The sequence below is a fragment of the Oenanthe melanoleuca genome, chromosome 11 (genome assembly GCF_029582105.1).
Source record: "Oenanthe melanoleuca isolate GR-GAL-2019-014 chromosome 11, OMel1.0, whole genome shotgun sequence".
In the NCBI taxonomy this organism is placed as follows: domain Eukaryota; kingdom Metazoa; phylum Chordata; class Aves; order Passeriformes; family Muscicapidae; genus Oenanthe; species Oenanthe melanoleuca.
In genome coordinates, this window is record NC_079345.1 from 1,539,173 (window position 1) to 1,559,770 (window position 20,598).

At 56.2% G+C, this 20,598-nt stretch overlaps 1 protein-coding gene across 3 annotated transcripts in view; it reads right to left on the reverse strand.

The window, feature by feature from the left end:
• Positions 1-20,598, reverse strand: part of ZFPM1 (zinc finger protein, FOG family member 1) — a 34,735-nt gene extending 14,137 nt beyond the window's left edge. Inside the window, exons 1-3 of one of the 3 annotated variants that reach the window (XM_056500794.1) lie at positions 20,385-20,598; positions 5,299-5,430; positions 3,160-3,252 (exon numbers count right to left, since the gene is read on the reverse strand). In XM_056500794.1, coding sequence (XP_056356769.1) covers positions 3,160-3,252; positions 5,299-5,430; positions 20,385-20,424 — 265 coding nt within the window. In that variant the 5' untranslated portion in view covers positions 20,425-20,598. Of the gene's footprint in view, positions 1-3,159; positions 3,253-5,298; positions 5,431-5,706; positions 5,825-18,727; positions 18,943-20,384 lie in introns of those variants that run through there. The other 2 variants (XM_056500796.1, XM_056500793.1) reach the window with 2 other exon arrangements.

A 20,598-nucleotide genomic window follows, 5' to 3' on the forward strand; every position in this document is an offset into this window, starting at 1 on the left:
AAACCAGTCTGATCATCCTTCCACTCACCCCCAGGCCAGTCAGAGCATCCCTTCACCATATCAGTGTCCCCACACTGTCCCCTCACCCTGCAGTGACCCCAGACATGGGGGTGACATTGGGGACATCCCCCAGCAGGGACAGCTGCTCTTCCATGTCCCAAATCCAGGACAGGTGTCCCCATCACTGCTGGGACCGTCCCCACCCCTGCCCGTGGCAGGAGGATTTGCTGGACACGCAGCAGGGCAGGGGGAGGATTTCAGGGTGCTGGGCACCCCCTGATTTGGGACTCTGGGGGTGCCAATTCCCTGAATCCCAGCTGCCCCCACCCCCAGCCATCTCCCACAAGCACAACTCTCTGCTGCTCTGCTCCCAGAGATAAAACAGAATAGCTGGAATAATTTTTCCCACCCACACATACCAGGGTGGAGGGGGAGGGATGGGGCAGATGTGGTGGGGGCTGTGTCCCCCCCAGGACGAGCTGTCCCCCCCATTGTGCCCTGCTCACCCCGATAATGAACCCTGAGGTTTCCAGACAAACCCTGGGCAGCCAGAGATTATTGAGGAGGGAGATAAACACAACTGAAAGGGAGCAGGAGCACGAGGGAAGGGGGAGCTGGGAGGAAAAGGGGAAGAAAAAAAAAAAAAAAAAAAAGGACTTGAGAGTTTTAATTAGATGCACTAAAAAAAAAAAAAAAAGAGGAGTTGCTCTGTGCCATCCTGATATGGAGGATGGGTTTGGAGGAATGGGAGAGGAGCCTGAGGTCTGAAATCAACCCAGAGCCATCATTACTGCCCAGAGGAAATATTAAATGAACATTTAATAATTAATAATTAATTGAACAAAGCTCAAACAGGCAGGGCAGCAGCAGGAGCTGGGGTTCAGCAAGGTGGAGCTGCAAAGAGCAGTGCTGATGTAGGGAAGGGGGTGAAGAATTCCCTGGGAATTCCCAAGGCTGGGTGGGATAACCCAAAAGCCACCCTGGGTTTGGGCACCTCCAATCCTGTCCCTGCCTGTGGTTGTTCCCACAAGGACAAAAAGCAAATTCAGGTGGAAAAGCAAGAATCCAGGATTCCCAGGGCTGCAGCCTCCTGGCAGCTCCCAGTGGGAATTCTCTGCTGGTTCATCTTGAACTTGAGCAGGGCTCTCCTCTGCTGCATTCCTGCCCCAGCTCCATGTGAAATCTGCCAGAGATTTTCACCTTATCCTTCTGGGAAAGTGGCTGGAATTGCTGAGGTTGGCCAGGCAGGGATGGGACAGCCCTGGAGGCTGTGGGTGCTCCCAAAATTCTCCTTTCTCCTGAGCAAACCAAAACGAGTGGGAAGGATGGAAACCTGAGCCATGGATGGAGGGGCTGTGGGGAATTTGGGATGGTTTGGGGGAATCTGGGAAGGATGGACATCCTGTCCCAGCTCTGCCAGAGGATGGAGGGAGCACAGAGCGTGGCCATGCTCCATCCCACGACCCCACTGGGAAGCAGAACAGAGCCAGGGTGTCCCAGCACCCCGAGGGAAGGATCCCAAACTCAGCATTCCAACCTCCAGCTCCTGGGAACTCGAGGAGCTGGAACATGATCCTTTCAAAAATCAACCAAAATCCTCCTTCTCCCTCCTGCCAGGTGGGGCCAGGGCGAGGTGCTGGCAGGCCACATCCCCTCTGGAACAGCAGGACGACCTCTGGGGTGACCCAGTGACCCCCCAAACCTCCCTCAGGGCGCCAACAAAGCCTCCCCATAACCCCACCCCGGCACATCCACGGCCGGATCCCGGCAGATAAAGCAGGAGCTCGGGCTGCTCCCACTTCCCTTCTGGGCAGTCCCTGCTGATAGCGGGGAGGCTGCAGAGCCCCTGATAGGGTTATGGGGCCGGGGAGGCGCTATCGGGCCCTATCGGGGCCGCATCGCAATGAACCCGCGGCAATTAGCGCCGGAGATGGGCTGCCAGCCCGATCATCAAACCTCTTCTGCATGCAGAATGCAAATAACCCGCTGCCCGGAGGGGAGGGGAAGGGAAGGGCAGGCACGGCCCCAGCCAAGCGGGGTTTGGGGTTTTGGGGTCTATGGGGTGCTGAGCCATAGGGAATGGGGGTGTGGGGTTGGAGGGGCAGTGCCCTCCTGCCCTGCCCCAGGGGCAAAGGGCTGGGAGAGATAAGGAGGAGCAGGGGTGGCCTCGCAGCTCCTTCCTGCCGGGAAGGGCCGGGATATCAGCGGGGTCGGCAGCAGCTTCCCTTCCCTTCCCTTCCCCTGCCAGGGGCTCCCGTGGGGATCGGGGCAGCTGCAGGAACCGCACGTGTGCTGGCAGCTGCCACTTCCCAGGCAGCCACAGCCTGCTGGCCCTGGGGACACCCAAAGGGATGCTGTCCTGCACGGTGTCACCGCTTCCCAAAGCACCAACGGGTGGGGAACGTGGCACATTCACCCTTGGGGGTCCCACCCCCATCACCTGCCCGGAGCTGCTCCCAGTGGAACAACCCACAGCTCCAGTCAAGGAGTGATGGCCACGAACTAAACCACGGGGAGTTTGTCCTTATTATGAGGAAGAACTTCCCATGGAGGGTGGCAGAGCCCTGGAGGGTGTGGGTCTCCCTGTCTGGAGCCATTCCAATCCCAGTCTCTGGAAGTGCCCCTCTGTCACCTCCAGCTGTCCCTGCCTCGGGCTGGGTGACCTCCAGAGCTCCCTTGCATTCCCTGGCTCTGTGGATCCCTGTGGCACACATCTGTAACCCTGTGGCTTTGGAGATGGTGGGTGATAGGGCTGGGGGTGCCCACAGGGCCAGCCTGGTGCCCACAGCCCTGGCATGGAGATACCAGGGGGAGATAGAGGCTGAATTTGCTCCTTGGGGTTTTGATAACCATCACCAAACCAGCCCAGCGTCGCTCTTGTGGTTGCCAGGATGTTGGTGAAGTGCCCTGGCGTGATGCAGGACGGGCCCACGCCCTGCCAGTGCCAGGGCTGTGATGCCAGCTGTGGGGATGGCATCCCTGCTGCTCCCACATCCCTGGATTTCCCATCAGGGATCACAGCCAGCACCCCTCCAGCAGGAGCTCTGGGGTTTGCAGCCTGCCCAGCTCCCAGTGCCCCTCATGCTGCTGTTTTCAGGAGGAGGTGAATCTGCTGCTGCAGGTGGGATGGAGAGGGATGGCCCCACACGCCAGACTCACCTGGCCCGTTCCAGCTGTCTGCCTCCCGGGGCTTCTCTCCAGGATCTCCCGGCTCCTCCGGCTCCTTGGGGCTCTCCAGAGCATCTCCGGACTCTGCAGCAGGAGGGAGAAGGCAGCAGGCAATTCCAGAGGCAGCATTCCACAGGGGGCCACGATGGGCACAGGGTGCCCAAACCCCCCCTATCCCCTTGGGAACACCCCACAAACCCACCCCAAACCCCGGGCACACCCCAAACCCCGGGCACACCCCAAACCCAGCTCCATCTGCGGCGCACTCACACCAGCTTGATAACAAATTATTTTCTCCATTAACTGCTGCTGGAGATGGGCTGATAAGGCCAATCTGCATATGACAGTGTGGCAGATTAGTGCCCAAAGTACATGTTTGCCTTGGCGTCCCGGGCGGATCGAGAGCGGAGCGCCATCGATCGGCGCCACCGCGGTGACGTCACCGCCGCGGCCCATTATTAATACAGGTGATAAGCGCCGTGATTAACATCAAATAAATCAATCACCGGGTATAAAAGTCCTATTATTTTTGGCTATAAATCAAAGTGCCTGGCGTATCGATTTTTATCCGTGGCGCTGAAAGCTTTAGTGGCCGTTATTGCTGCTGGGCCTTATCTCTGCTATCGCCTCGTTATCGAGGCAGGCCAGTGCCAGGTGCAGCTCCGAGCCCCGGCCCCCAGCCCGCCTGCCCCATCAGATAACAGCCTCACTTCTCTCCACACAGAGCAAAGTTTGCCCGGGAGACCTCCCTGACTCAGATAGTGGGGTCCCTTCCCTGCTGCACTTATCAGGTTCCCTCCCTGTTTCAATTATCAGGCTCCCTTCCCTACTTTGCTCTAGGATCCCTTCCCTGCTCTGGCTGTTGGGGTCTTTTCCCTGAAATTGGGGTCTCTCCTTGTTCCATCTATCAGGGTCCACTCCCTGCCCCAAATACTGGGATCCCTCCCTTGTCCTCACTATCTATGTCCCTGCTCTGTCCTGGCTATGAGGATCTTTCCCTGCCTCATCTGTTGGGGCTATCAGGGTCCCTTCCCTGCCCCAAAAGTTGAGACTGTCCCAGCTATTTGTGTCCCTTTCCTATCTCTCTATCCCTCCCCTGTCCCAACTCTCAGGGTTCTCCACTGCCCCAAGAGTTGGGGTCCTTGACTGTCCCTATTTGTGTCCCTTCCCTATCTCAGCTATCAGGATCCCTCCCTTGCTCCAGCTCTCAGGATCCCTCCCTTTCCCAACTCTCAGGATCCCTCCCTGCCCCACTCCCAGGATCTCCAGCTCCTGCCCTGCCCCAGCAGTGGCTCCCTGCTGTCCCACTTTTGGGGACACTTCCCCCCAGCTGCAGCACCGGGGCTCGGCGGGCGCCGCGGCTGCCGCTGGGTGAGCCTTGCCCCGGCGCGGTTATCTCAAAGGGCACAGCAAACATTAACTGCTCGGGGTTTGCCCCCACCTCCACAGGAAGGAACCTGAAGGATATCTGGGGCTGTTGCAGCCCGGCCCCGAGCCGGGGCGCGGCTCCAGCCTGGCGGCCACCGCGGTGCCACCTGCGCCCCCACGGCACCCACGGCACAGCCAGGGCCACTCTGGGGCTGCTGGCACCCTGGGGGGGTCAGCACAGGCACCAAAGTGACGTGACTCTGTCCCCCTGGGCGGGGGAACTTTGCACCCCGAGGGACGTGACTCGGATCGTGGGCAGGGAGAGGAACTTTGCATTGCAAAGGATGTGACTTTGCACCCCGAGAGGTCACTCTGCGCCCCTGGGATGGGGCACTGCACCCTAAGGGAACCAGACTTTGCACCCCAAGGGAGGGGAAAGGTCATTCTGCACCTAAGGGGTCACTGTGCACCCAAAGGGGTCACTTTATATCCTTGGGAAGAGTCACTTTAACCCTGAATTATGTCACTCTACACCCCAAGGGTGTCACTTCATCCCCCAATTTTTCAACAGGGTGTTCTGCCACTGCCCAGAGGATGGAACCCCCAGGGGCACGGGGGTGTCACTAGCCCACCAGCCCCGAGGGGTGGCCAGGCTGCTTCCTGGGCTAACTAGCACCAGCAGAGACCATGCCCAGCAGGTTGCTGTGGTGGCAGGGCCTGTCCCCGTGGGGAGGGGACAGCAGGGACAGCGCCAGGGCTCACCTTCACTGCCGGGGGGGCTGCAGGTGTCGCGCTCGGCCGAGCCCTCGCAGTCCGAGGCCGCCCCGTCCCTCTCCGAGGGGCTCCTGTCCCCCACTGGGGCGTCCTCACCTTCCTCCATGGCTGCCAGGGAACCTGTGGGGACACAGACAGGGCGCTCAGGGGGGCGCAGCCAGAGGGAAACGCTGCCAGGGGGTGTTCCCAGCTGGGAAATCAGGAGGAAATCCCACACAGGGAAGGAAGGGAAAGCCATGCCCAGCCATCCCTGGGGACACTGTCCCCTTGCAGAGGTGGCCATGGCTTGCTCCAGGTGTTCCCTGAGGCACTGGCAGCAAGAGGGGTGCTGTGCACACGGAGCTGGGGTCACCTGTCCCCAAAAGGACCCCCAGAAATGTCCCCACCACCCCTTACTTGATAGGACACATAGGGATGACCCTGCAGGGGGACACAGGGGACAAACAGGGTGCACATGGGGGACACTCCCAGCCCTGCCATCCCTCCTGGCCGTTTCCATGGCGATGCAGCATCCCCCAGCAGCGGTGGCACACGTGGCTGGCACCACACGATGCCACCAGGGCTGCCCTGGCCCAGGACTGGGGGGACCAGGGGGGATCAGAGCAGGGCCAGCCCGTCTGCAGACCTCAGCTGCTCACTGTGACTCCAGGCATGTATATTTACAGCAGCAGAACAAAGAGCCCATAATCTATACAAAGCACACAACAATGAGCGTGAATAAAGAGGCTGCCGGAGAAGGGAAGGCAATTTATTCTAATTCTGCTAATTTCAGTTCCAGCACAATTAAAAAGGCTCTGATAATATTCAGAAACAATCGCCAGCTAACAAATCGTTTCTCCCGCTGTAAATGAAACATTGTTAGGCTAATTTCTTCCTTCACGCCTTCACGGCTCTTGGGCTTCTGATAAAGTTAACCCGACGCTCGCCTGCAACGGGGTTTGGCACCTCCAGCCGGCCCAGGGAGGGGTGGATGGGGCTGGGAAGGGATGGGTGGGACCGGGAGGGCACCTGGCACCCACCCGAGGGTGCTGAGACCACCCACATCCTGCTGGGAACAGCGGGGCAGGAGGGGTGGCTTTGGGTACCACTGTGGGCTGCAGGGATGATGGGCAGCCAGGAGCATCCTACCCGTGGTCCCTGGGTGTATCCCATATCCCACCCCAAAAAGGAGGGAAATGGGAATACCCCATATAAATCCAACTAAATGCCCCATATAAATCCAACTAAATGCCCCATATAAATCCAAGCAAATGCCCCATATAAATCCAAGCAAATGTCCCATATAAATCCAGCTGGGGTTTGAGTCCTGTGGTGTCACCAAGCTCCTGCAGGGATGATGGGCAGCCAGGAGCATCCCATCCATGATTCCTGGATGTATCCCATATCCCACCCCAAAATACCCATCCCCACACAGGAGGGAAATGGGGATACCCCATATAAATCCAACTAAATGCCCCATATAAATCCAGCTGGATGCCCCATATAAATCCAACCAAATGCCCCAAATAAATCCAACCAAATGCCCCAAATAAATCCAACTAAATGCCCCATATGAATCCAGCTGGATGCCCCATATAAATCCAACCAAATGCCCCAAATAAATCCAACCAAATGCCCCAAATAAATCCAACTAAATGCCCTAAATAAATCCAACTAAATGCCCCATATGAATCCAACTGGGCTTTGAGTGCTGTGGTGTCACCAAGTTCCTACAGGGTGGCTAAAAGCATCCCAGTAGCACAGCTCTGGGGTCCCTGGGTGCATCCTGGGATCACCCAGGTGCCACCCTGAAATATCCAGCCCAAGCAGGATGGGGATGCTCCCTGTAAATCCAGCTGGGGTTGGGGTACCCCAGCAGGGATGATGGGGAACCAACAATCCCAGAATCTTGTCACTGTGATCCCTGGATGCATCCTGGGACCACCCACACCCCACCCCAAAACACTGAGGCCCAGCCATGAGGAAGGTGAGGATGCTCCAGATAAATCCAACCGTGTCAAACCTGGTATGGGGATGACTGGTGGCCAACAGCATCCTGCAATCACCTCACACATCCCACCCCAAAACACTGCCAAGCACTCCCAAGGGAGATGGGGATGCTCCAGATAAACCCAACCATGTAAAACCAGAGGTTTGGGGACCAGCACCCCAAAATTGTCTTGGGATGCATCCCTACCCCCAGGGATGCACTGTCAGCACTCCCAGCTGCACGGGTTAAACGAACCACTGGGAAAAAAAAAAAAAAAAAAAAAGAAAAAAGGGGAAAAAAAGAGGAAAAAAAAAAAAAGGCAAGTGAGGGAGAGGGAGCTGAGAGCAGGAGAGGAGCGTCAGTGGGCCAGGATTGCTGGGAGCCCTGCACAGTTATCACCGCACACAGCCTCCCTCGGCTGGCCTGATCTGTCTATTCTTCATTAAGCAAATACGCTGAAATGGAAATGAAAACATAATAGCTATTTGATTCTGGGCGAGATATTTTGCATATTGGTTCAGTGCTGATAGCGGAATTTCATCAACTCCCTTTTTTCATGCTTTAAAACTGAATTACTGAGGCTGGTTTTACAGAGAGGGGAAGAGCCAAAAAACGTTCCCTTCCAAGATACTCCGCTTCGACGATTAACTCTTCTCCCTCCCTCTTTTTTTCTTATTGATAACGAGCAAGGATTTCTTTTTTTTTTTCTTTTTTTCTTCTTTTTTTTCCCTCAAAAAAAAAAAAAAAAAAAAAAAAAAAAGACAGTGAGGCTAAAAACTTGCAGGAAGCTGAGGCAACGTGCCCGTGTCACCAGGGCTGGGCTGAGGGTCGGCATTCCCAGGGAAACCCAGGTAATGATTTGATCACTGCTCTCCAATTAAGGCTCTCCCAGGAACAATAAAGCTTTTCTTGATTCTTTGTGCATAGCTGGTAAATTAAATAAAAGGCAAAGGAATATAGGGAATCAAGGAGGAGTTGGGGGGGGAGTTTTCCAGGCTGCCAAGAGCGAGACCCTGGGCGCTCGGAGACAAGAGCAAAGTGATAAGAGACCCTGATAAGAGATAGAAAATAGCAACAGCCACAGACTTTCCCACCGGCTCTGGAGCAGGGAGGAGGAGGAGGAAGAGGAGGAGGAGGAGGAGTTCCCATGGTGGAAAGCAGGTCCTGGATTGGGAACACGTGCAGGCTGGTGGCAACCTGCCTTCGCCTGGCGCTGCCGGCAGCTCCAAGTGTTTATTTTTAAATACAGATTTAAATAAAAATTTCCCATCCAGCTCCTTCCAATTCCCATCTCTGGAAGCGTTCAAGGCCAGGTTGGATGGGGCTGGGAGCAACCTGGGCTGAAAGGAATGTGTCCCTGCCCGTGGAGGGGGAGGAAGGAGATGAGCTTTCAGGTCCTTCCAACCCAAACCCTTCTGGGAATCCTCCATCCTCGTTTCTAAAAATAAAAATTCCTCCAAATCCCATTGGGCAGGGGATGAGTCCAAGGAAAGCTCTGGGAACAAGGGCCAGAGCCTGGAGCTGGGTGGCCTCACATCCCAAAGCTCCCCTCAGGCACCTCAAAGCTCAGCCTTGGCCGTGGGTGTCACTGGGGGGGACAGTGGGGACACCCCAGCACTGCCAGGGCATCCTGGGGGATATTCCAGCTCCAGCAGGCAGGCAACAAATGGAGGATCCCTTCTCCATCCTTCCTTCCAGCTCCTCCTCATCCCATTTTCTTGTAATTAAAAAACCACAATTAATAATAAAAAAATAAATAATAATAATAATAATAATAATAATAATAATAATAATAATAATAATAATGGTAATAAAGATGAAAACCAACCCAAAAGCAGGTTGCCAACCAGGTTTTGGCATGCCCAAAACATCACCAGGATGCTCCTCCATCACCTCATGCTGGAAATGTGGGAATTCCACTCAGGCATCACTTCCTCACTGCCCCTAAATCACCCCTTTTCCCCCCAGATTATGGGCCCAAGAGCAAAGGGCTGCAGGAGCAGGCTGGAATTCCTCAGGGAAAGATGCTCCTGCAGCAAAGGCAGCCCTGGTGGTGCGGTGGGATCTGGAGCATCCCGGGATTCCCCAGGGGCTGAGCAGTGCCAGAAACACCCAGAGAGCTGCAAAGCCGGTATCTGATGGGCCACCCGCCCTCTCTTCTCACCCAATTCCTCCTGGCCCTACCAATGTTTGTTTTACCAACGACCTCGGCTGCTCCCAGCCCTTTTCCTGAGCATTGGGAATGCCAAGCTGGGAAAAGTTTCAGTGGGCGTGTTGCTGATCACACAGGACACCTCCCCTCGGTGATGCTGCACTCAATTCCAACAGTCTGGAATTGTCTGGGAGGAAAATGGACTTTTCTGAGCAGAAATCAGCCCTGTTCCCCTATCTGCAGCATCCCAGGCTCTTCCCATGGATATCTCCCCACGAGAGATCAGCCCTGTGCATGGAGCTGATAGCAGCTGGGGCTGGCCCAGGGGGATTTATCTCAAATTTGGGGCCCTTCTCCATCACCTCCAGATAAAACTCACCCTGAGCCAGCCTGTGGTGCCCTGGGAGAAAAGGGCAAGGAAAAGAAAGTATGGTTGGACAACTGAAAGGTCCAACAGAGGGATTAATAATGTATAGATCATGATTTGGGATTAAAATATTGCTGGTTTGTCCAGGAGGTAGTAGGGATGCTGGGATTACTGATGGGGGATATTTATAATAATTTATAAATTTATAGACTTATTACATTTTTGTATTTAGGCCTAATTTATCCAGGAGGGGAACAGGGGGTAGAGGTGCTGGGTGATGCTGCAATCCTTGATGGGGAGATGCTCCAACTCCTCATGAGGGGTTTTATAATGATTAATATTATCACATTTATAATCTATTAGGCCAAATTTATACCAGGAGGGAACAGAGATGGTGGGGCACGAGCTGCCATTGTTCATGGGATGGTATTCACAGGAACTGCTAAATTTACAATAACGATTACATTTATAATATACTAATTTTTGCAGGAGGGGAATGAAGAGGTGGGATGAGTGGGAATGGAGGGGTTGGGATGGGGAAAAAGGGATGGGGAAAGGGGATGGGATGGAATGGGATGGGGTGGGATGAGGAAACGGGATGGAATGGGATGGGAAAGTGGGATGGGATGGGGGAAAGGGGATAGGATGGGAAAATGGGATGGGGAAAATGGGATGGGATACAGAGCTGCTCTGTCCCAGCCACCACACCCTGGTCAGGTGGAAGGTCCCTGCCCTGGACCCAGATGAACTTGAAGCCCCTTCCCAAGGCAGCCCACCCCAAAACCCAGAAGCCAGGCTGGCTGGAGCATCCCTGGGCGCTGTGCTGCCCCAGGGGAGCCCCCAGGGAGGAGCAGGAGGGGGAGAGGCCGAGCCTGAGAAAAAGCAGCGCTGCTGATAGGAGAGGGATTGGTTTCAGCCGGAGCTGCTCGCTGCCAAGCCCAGGCGGGTGCAGTTACTGAACATTCATCACTGCCTGAACTCTGAAACTTTATCAGCAGCGAGCGGCGCCAGCGCCGGCCCGGCCGCGATGGGGCCGATAAAGCACCCGGAGATCCCGGGAGATTGGGGCTCCAGCCCCCGCAGGGACCGACCCGGCACGGAGGAAACCCGGCACAATGACAATGGAGTGACTTTAGGTTTCAGATGGGGTCGATAAGGCCCTGATAGATTCGAGAGAGGGGAATGGAGCCGGCCCCGCGCTGCAGATGGATGGGGTGGGGAGAAGGGATGCGCTGAAGGAGGGAGCAGGGGAACGGAGCCCGGCAGGGAAACTGAGGCAGCTGGCAGGCTGGGACAGGAGGAGCTGGCCTTACTGGGACGGACACTGGAGCTGTCTGCACCCAAACCCCGTCCCAGAGCAGCCTGAGGTGTTTATCCCCATGGTGATCAGGGTGACACGCACCAACGTGGGAAAGAAATTCCAAAACTCCATCCCTGAGGATCGGGCTCCGGGCAGCCAGCCCTGCTCCCTGCCAGAGGGCAGAACTGGGGGAGAGCCCCTCAACTGGGATCCCTCCTGTCCCACCTGGAATAAAGGCATTCCAGGCTGCTGGGGGTGGGGATGCTCAGGCAGCACATCAATACCAGGTGACAGCGGGGACAGAGGTCAAGCTCTGGGCTAATCCAGCGACAAATTACCCTGGAGAACCCAGCTGGAGCCACCCCTTCCTGTGGGAAGATGCTGCAGGTCCTGCCAGGTCCATCCTGCTCCCAAAAGTGACAGAAAGGGAACAGGGATGGTTTCAGTGTCCCTGCAGTCTGTGACAGCTCTGACAAGGATGGGGACAAGGGGACAGCAGCAGGGATGTCCCTGCTGCTCCCAGTCCCTCAGGATGCCCAATCCCAGCTCCCAGGGCCATCCTGGAGCACTCCAGGGGCAGGAAGGACCCTCGGAGGGCACAGCCAGGTGGGGTGGCCCATCTGAGAGCAGCTGGCACCGAGCCTGGCACCTGGAGATCCCAAAATCCCTCCCTGCCTTCCCAGCACCCCTCCCTCCAACTCCAGCTCCCTTCTCCTGCCCAGCTCTGTGGACACAGAGTTCTCCCCGTGCAAACGTGCCTGTGCTCTCTCTCTCTCTCTCTTTTTTCTAATTTTTTTTTTTTTTTCCTGTTCTTGGCATTTTGGTGGAGCGAGATAAGAGCGAAAAACAACAGAGCTGCTCGGAGAGTGAAAAAGGAGATAGATAACACAGATACAGACTCCTACACAAAACAGTCCTGGCTTTATCTCTGCTTTTTATCACAGTTCCCCTAAAAAAAATAAAGAGAGCAGCCCAACTGGAATGGGGCAGCACATTAAAAAATGAACTTTATACTGTTCGCTCTTTAGTTTTATATTTAGATGAAACAAACTCAGAGGCTCGTGGCTGATACCTTTTCCAAACCCAAAAAGTCTGGAAGCTCTGTTTGCTCCAGTGATGAGTCAAGGAGCTGAGGATGGATGGGGCAGTGGGATGAGGCTGCTCCAAAGCACCCAGGGCAGATCCTGCAGCAGAGGCAGATGGAGAGATGGAGATGCTTCCTGAGCATCCCTGGGGACAGATCCCACCTGGGATGTCCCAGCCACCACCAGCATCCTGGCAGAGCCCAAGCTGCAGGAACAGCATCTCCACCCCAAAAATCCTCTGTCCCCCCCATTCCTGAGGGCACCTCACAGGGCTCTGCCTTCCTGCTGGGAAGGGCATTTCAGAGCAGCAAAAACCCAACTCCCAGGGCACGGCCAGAAAGAGGGAAGGAAAAAAAAAAAAAAAAAAATGGACTGGAGGTTTTTCCCTCCCCTCGCACTCCCTTCCCTACCTTCTTTTTGAAAAACATAATTTATCTGTGTATTATCAAGAAATCCAGACACTTTAATCAGTGAGCTATGAAGTCAGTATTTCCATTCTTATCTAGCGGAGGAGTGGAAATGGAGAGCAGATAGGCAGCTCCGAGCCCGGCCGTGGTGGGGAATGTTAATGGCAGGAGCGGCTGAGCCATTGGCTACCGAGCCGCCGCTATCGCTGCCATTATCGCGCCCCTATCGCGGCAACCATCGCCGCGCAGTAATGGGGCCAGTTCAACTTTCCGCATTATCACAGGAGCTGCGAGAGGCCTCGGCTGGGAGATGGAGAAGAGAGCGGCCAAACTTCCCGGCGGAGCGCGGCAGGGGAGGGAGAAGCGGCTTTTCCCGAGCTGGGGATGCTCGGCCGGCTGCTCCCAGCCTGGCTTTGCAAAAGGGCTGGAGGAACGGCTCCGTGGGGACTGACCCTGCTGAGCATCCCAGAAGATCTGAGTACCGACCCTAAGGCACAATCCCAAACCCCAGGCACTGACCCCAAAACCCCAGGCACCAATCCCACCTAGCATCCCAAAACCCTGGGTTACCATCCCTAGGTGTGTTCCTAAAGCTACAGGGACTGACCCTGCTGAGCATCCCAAAAGATTTGGGTACTGACCCTAAAGCACATTCCCAAACACCAGGCATTGAGCCACAGAAGTATCCCCAAAACCCAGGCACCAATCTGATCAAAGCATCCCAAAACCCTGGGTTACCATCCCTAAGTGCATTCCTAAAGCTACAGGGACTGACCCCGCTGAGCACCCCAAAAGATTTGGGTACTGACCCAAAGGAACATTCCCAAACACCAGGCACTGAGCCAGAGAAGTATCCCCAAAACCCAGGCACCAATCTCACCAAGCATCCCAAAACCCTGGGTACCATCCCTAGGTGTGTTCCTAAAGCCACAGGGACTGACCCTGCTGAGCATCCCCAAACTCCTTCAAGCATCCATAATTCCTGACCCCAAGGTACATCCTTAAAGGCCCAGGCACTGAATCTGTCGGGCACCTCCAAATTCCAGGATGCCAAACATTCCCAAATTCCAGGGCACCGACCCCAAAGCCCATCCCTAAAGCAAGAGGTACCCACCCCACCAAAAAACCCCCAAACCCTGGGGGTGCATTCCCAAAACTGCAGGCTCCATTCCTAAACACCCCAAAAACCTCCAGGCACTGACCCCACTGAACATCCCAAAAACCTCCAGGCACTGACCCCACTGAACATCCCAAAAACCTCCAGGTACTGACCCCACTGAACATCCCAAAAACCTCCAGGCACTGACCCCACTGAACATCCCCAAAATCTCCAGGCACTGACCCCACTGAACATCCCCAAAATCTCCAGGCACTGACCCCACTGAACATCCCCAAAATCTCCAGGCACTGACCCCACTGAACATCCCCAAATCTCCAGGCACTGACCCCACTGAACATCCCAAAAAAATCCAGGCACTGACCCCACTGAACATCCCCAAAATCTCCAGGCACTAACCCCACTGAACAACCCCAAATCTCCAGGCACTGACCCCACTGAACATCCCAAAAACCTCCAGGTACTGACCCCACTGAACATCCCAGAAACCTCCAGGTACTGACCCCACTGAACATCCCAGAAACCTCCAGGCACTGATCCCACTGAACATCCCAAAAATCTCCAGGCACTGACCCCACTGAACATCCCCAAATCTCCAGGCACTGACCCCACTGAACATCCCCAAATCTCCAGGCACTGACCCCACTGAACATCCCAAAACCACGGGCACCAATCCCAAAAACTGCCAAATCTCCAGCACCCACCCCACCAAAAATCCCCAAACCCCACGCAGTGACCCCAAAATCTCCAGGCCACGACCCCACTGAGCATCCCCAAGCCCTGGGCACATCCCCAGACCCTGGGTCAGGCTCCCAGCCGGCCAAGGCCGAGGGAAAACAATGGATCTACATTTCATCAGATGAACAAATTAGAGGAGCACATTTCCTCCACGCGCTATCGAATGGGAGATGTCAAGAAAATATGTTGATGTGAGAAAGAGGAGATAAAGAATTATTTTGGAGGAAAAAAGCCGTGGAAGGCTCTTATCTGGAGTGACTCATAGGCACACACTCCTTAACCCCACTGCAGCCCAAGGTCAGCAGTTGCATTCCTTTCGCCATTTCAGCCCTTCCAAAAAAACATGTTGCTGCAGGAACAATGTGGAGCCTTTGCCGGGCAGCCATCGGAAGAGGGAACTGTATTACCCCGAAACACTTGAACTTTCCTGATAAAAGGAGCAGCAGGACACAGCCTGGCCAAGGCAGAGCGGCCAAAAGCCCTGAGTCAGGCAGCAAAAGGAGTCATGGGATGTGGCGCAGGAAAAAAAAAAAAAAAAAAAGGAGATGTTGGCCTCCTGCTCCCGTTGCTGCTCTTCCCCAAAGTGGGGGAGATGGTTTCTTGGCCCCACAAAAGAAAAATGGAGCAGAGGTGGAGTGAGGTGCAGGGCTGGCACAGAGGCCTTTTCCAGTTTAACTCCTGAAATGCTGAATTCTGAGAGGCTGCGGGTTCCTCACATCCCTCTCTCCAGGCAGCATCACTCTCAGCCTGGCTGTGCCTCTCTGGAAGGTCTGGGCTGCTTTTCCCTCCCTGCTACGCCCCATCCAGTGCTTTCCAAGGCAGATCATGTTTTATTTTTTTTTGCAGCAGGATGGACAGCACACACTGAAAACATCCTGCAAACATCCTCTTCCTTCATGGGCTGCGCTTGACCCCAAATCCACCAACACCACCAGCAGCCCTGCTGCTCCCAGTTTGGGCAGCACTCTCCTTTCCTTCCCCAGGGATGAGGGCTGGGAACGTCCCAGGGCACCGAGGCTGCTGTGCCAGGATGGATTTGGGGACAGTTTGGGGTGCTGCCCCTCTCCAGGAGCCTCGGCTCGCTCCTTGCCCCATTCCTGCAGCACCCGTGGGGAAAGCATTGCTTTCTTCCCAAGCCCTGATTGCTGAGCTGGCCACATCACAACTTGGCCAAAGGCAAAGCTGCAGCTTGCTAGGTGGCCTCGTGATTCACCATGGAAAATCAGACCTTGCCCAACCTCGGATCCTGAGGTGCAAATCCCGGCTGGAGGCGACTTCCCCGGGATGCCAGGGACGGCCTGCCCGGTGTGCCCGGGCTGGGGACGGCGTGGGGGCGTCCCCTGGGGGCTCAGCAGGTGGAAAAGCAGCAATAGGGCACAAAAGCAGCCCAACCCCAGCACCCACGGGCCCTGCAGGGAGCTGCCTGGCAGAGCCTCCCTCGCCAGCAGGGCCGTGCCAGGCTCCAGGCAGAACTGGTTCAGCCACGGCCAGACCTTGCTCCCCAAGCTCCCTCCTCATCCTCCCTGCCCTCTGCAGAGGTGGGCATGGCCAGGGAGAGCCACCCTGGTCCCTGAAGGGTGCCCTGGCATCGAGGGATGGTGGCTGGCAGGGCACAGAGCTGGTGGCCACCTGTGCTATTTCTCCATTGCCCATGGAGAATGGATTTCCTGCTCCGCGCTGTCCCCTTGGCCACCAGCTGCCAACCCTTCTCCTGCAGCTGGGCCTGCAGGGATGCTCACACCTGGGGCCCGGGCTGTGGAAGAGGAGGGAAACTTGGTCCAGCATCACCACATCCTCCACTGAGCAGGAATGTGGGGAACACCTGGGGACAACTCCCCACGGTGGGGAGCGCATCCCACCAGCATCCCAGCCCACCGTGTGTCCCCAGCCCTGGGATGTCACCCACAGCACACCCCAAGAGGCTGGTGACAGCTGGGATGGGCACTGCCACCTACCAGCTGCCAGGAGCCGCCAGTGCCACCGCGCCAGGGCTGGCAAATGCCTCGGGCTGTTTGCACAAGAGGGGAGGGGCTGGCAGCAGGCAGCGCCCGTGGGCGTAGCAGACATGTGGGACACGGGGATGCCACCCCCGGGATGCCAGCAGTGGGGTACAGGGGGGTTGGCAGGCTGAGGGAGACGGGATGTGCAGAAAATTCCGGTTTTGGGAAGCTGACCCCGGGAGAAAACCCTCCCCACCCCAGGGCAGCACCTCCCCAAACACCCCCCGCCCACCCGGATGGGGAAACTGAGGCACGGAGGTGGTGGGGATGGAAAAGCGCGGGGGGAGGAAAACAGACAAAAAACAAACAAACAAAAAACCCCCCCCCAAAAAAAAAAAAAAAAAAAAAAAAAAGCCAAGAAAAAAAAAAAAAAAGGAGCAAGCAGAGAGGCTGAACCAGTCACCTGAAAGGGAAGGCAGCGGGAAGGAGCGGGCAGGAGGCGTGCCGGGAGCATCCCACGCCACCGGCTCACCACGCCGCCGCTAAAAATAGACGCTGGGTTGGCCACTGTCATCTTTAGCAGAAATGCAATTTTCCAAGCTCCCGGGAAGGACGGATCCCACGGGCAGCCCCTGCCCGGCTCCACCGTCCCCTTCCCGGCATCGCCACCCAGCCCACGCGGGACCGGCGAGCGCGCAGGAGGAAAGGAAAAAAAAATAAAAATAAAACCACCCAGCCCAACACACCCCCCTGAAGAGACGGCGGCTTTAACAGCGCAGATCGCGCTCGTTATCTGGCACCATCTAATAGCAATTAAAGAAAATCCACATGCAAAGATGTGACGGTGTTTTCACCTCCTCCCCCCCCCCAGCCCAGCCCCGCGCGTTCGCTCGGCGGAGCAGAATGGGAGATAACCATCAAAAAAAGTCAAAGCTCTCATCAAACTAATGCAACATCTGCAGCCGATAACAGGCGCTGGGAGAGCTCGGCTCTCAACCCAGAGCACGTGGAGGGGGAGAGGCACCCCACCACCTTGAGAAATAAAAACACACATGCAGCTGCCCCCCATCAGATAATTAAAGCGCCTGCGTTAATCACATTTGCAGTGGAACAAATTGTTGCAGCCCTTTTGCCCCTCTTTGCTGTGTTTGTTGTTGTAGCGAATCCTGCTCCGGTCTGCTGGGGAGAGATAAGTGGTGCTTATCAACCCTGGCAATCTCTATCAGGATGGAGATCGGGGCTTGGCGCTTATCAGGAGCTCAGATCTACTGCAGCTGAGCACAGAATAAAAAGAGAAAAAGAAAAAAAAAAAAAAACTCACGGTAAAAAAAAAATAATAACCACAAATAGGCCCCTGCAACTATGACAAAACATTCGCTTCCAGCTCGCTTAGGAACAAAAAAAAAAAAAAAAAAAAAAAAGAAAAAAAAAAAAAAAGAAAAAAAAAATCAGTATTAAAAGAAGAAGGGAGGGGAAGGCACATCAGCGCGATGAGATCAATCTCGCTTATCGGGCTCCCCCATCGCAGGACCCGGCGCTGCGAAAGCACCGGCAGCTGCCAGAGCCTCGCTCATCAGCTGGGCGCCCGCGCTCCCATGTTTGAAGTTAATAAATATAACAGGCTATCTGGGTTGGAGATCAGCTCCTGCTCCCTATCAGCCCCTCACATCTATCTACCAGCAGAACAAAAGACAGACACAAAAAAAAAAAAAAAGAGAGAGAGAGAGGAAAAAAAATAAACCACCCCATAAAGCAGCAGCAGCTGCAGGGAGGTTGGTACAGGCAGGGATGGAAAGGAACTGTCCTCTGCGGGCAGGAACCCCCAAAAATGAAAGGGAGAGATGCTCGGGGTGTTTTCTGTGCTATCAAAAGCCACCATCGCGATGCAATCGGCTTTCAAAGCCTCCCCTCCGTGCGCCGGGGGGGCTCGGAGGGAGCGGCCCCTCCATCCCCGCCCGGCTCCAGCCCGGAAAGGCACGAAGAAAAGGAAGGTTAGAGCAGCTGGTTAAATATAGTCCGGTGTCTGATCTTTGTCTTATCTCTGCTGGCGATCGCCCGCTCTCCCGGCGATCTCCCCGCCAGCCTTAATCTGCGCCTCGCATCGCGCTTCAAAAAAAAATAAAATAAAAAAAAAAACCCAACAAAAAACCCCAACCCCACAAGAGAAGGCGAAGCCCAGAGCGAGAACATCGCGTCACCCAGGAAAATAAAATCAGCAGATACCAATCTGGAGGAGGTTTTTAATGCTCCAGCCGAGATGATAAGGAGGATAGACTTTGTGGAAACAGGTCCGGTCTGTACATGAGAGGAGTCTGGTTACCGGAGCCCTGATTCATGCATACCTTCCCTGATGGAGCAGCGGCAGGGCGCTCTCGCCGCGCTCGCCGCCTCTAATGACTGTTTTCATGTTGACACATACAGGAAGGCTTCCAAGCTCTCAGCTCTTTAATCAGTTTTGGCCATCGCCGGCGGCCTGAGATCAGCCTCCCACTTTTATCGTTTCTTCACATCTCTGCAGAAAAGCAGCAGAGGAAGGAGATACGAGGAGCCGCCGCCGCCCGGCCGAGCTGCCACGGCCTCGTCCTGCCCCAGTTTGCCCCATAAAGTCCGAGCTGGTGGCTGCTGGGAGCGGGCATCCCATCCCAGCAGGGAGGGAGCGGTGTCATTCCAGCGCTACCGCTCTGAGCGCTCCCGCTTGGACGAGCTGCAGTTACCCAGGCAGGGCTTTCTGCCGAAATAAGCCGCGGAAGTTGGGTAAAGCCAGAGGAGAAAAGTATCCCGAAAGGAAAAAAAAAAAAAAAAAAAAAAAAAGGAGGCAGCTGGGACTATTTTTAACTCTCCCCGGGTAAAAGTCTAGCTGAGCGTTATCACCACAGCAATCACCCCAGGCAGGGAAACAGGTAGGTGCAACTCAGCCTTGCAATTATTTCAGGAGAAAGATAAAGGTAGATTATCACATGGTGGCCAGCCTTCCCTATCCTCCCATCTCCCTCTTATCACCAGCTTCCATCGACTCGAGGGGGAAAGAAAAAAAAAAACACACACACACACCGGAGAGGAAGGAGAAAAGCCAAGCTGAGCCCGGCACCGAAAAACTTCCAGCACTTTGCAGGATTTCCTCGCCTTGCTGGTACATCCTCGCTGGAGCAAAAAACAAGAGCCTGGATCGTGGGCAGCGCGACCCTCTGGAATCACAATTCCAACAGGGAGGGACAGGGATGTGACCAAAGTCCCGCGGGACCCTGTGGCCGCTCCTTAGGGCCACGTCCCACCTGGGCTGAGAAGCGAACCGGGATTTGGGGGGGGCACAGGGCAGGGTGGGGGGGTCAAGGACAGCGTGGCCGGTGGGGAGGATGGCACACGGGGACCCTGGCACACGGGGACCCTGGCACACGGGGACCCTGGCAGGGCGGGGCCAGCAGCGCCCGGGCAAATGGGGGTCCCCGTGCGGGAAGGGGAGCCCCTGGCAGGGTCGGGGCGCTGTCCCCGAGCTGGGGTACCCCAGGATGGATGGGGAGCCGCTGACACCGTGAGGAGCCCCGGGCAGGGCTGGGGTGGCCCGGCGGCAATGGGGAGCCCCGAGGGGGGAGTTGGGGGAGCCCCTGGGAGGCAGGCAGGAGAGATAAGATCACAATTTCAGGCCGTCCCGACAGAGCGATGTTATCAGGACGGGACTTGCAGAACGGAATATTTTAAAGCCTTATCGGGGCCCCCATCGGGAGCCGGTACCGGAGCCACCGCGCTGGCGGGGGGGAGGCGGCGCGGGAGGGGCGAGCGGCGGGGACAGAGAGCGAGGCGGGAGCGGGAACCGGCACCCACGGCTGGCCCGGGTGGGTCCCGGGTGGGTCCCTGCCGTGCCCCGGGTGTGTCCCGGGAGCACCGGAGAGACCGAGGGAGGAGGTGCGGGAGCGCTGCCGCAAAAAATAATAAATAAATAAGGCTGGGGGCGGTACGAGCAGCACAGAACAAGGGAAGGGAGCACCGGTAACCACGACTCACGTTTGATCTGCCGGGGGTTGCTCTGTTTCCTCCTGGACATCGCTCGGCGAGGGGCGAGCCCGGCGCCCCGGCTGGCGGCTGGGCGGGCGGCAGGTGGGTGGCGGCGGGCGGGCCCCCGGCTGCTCGCATGCCCGCCCGCCCGCCCGCGGGGCCGGGGCCGGGGCCGGGGCCGGGCCGGGCCGGGCCGTGCTCGGCGGAGCGAAGCCGCCGCCGC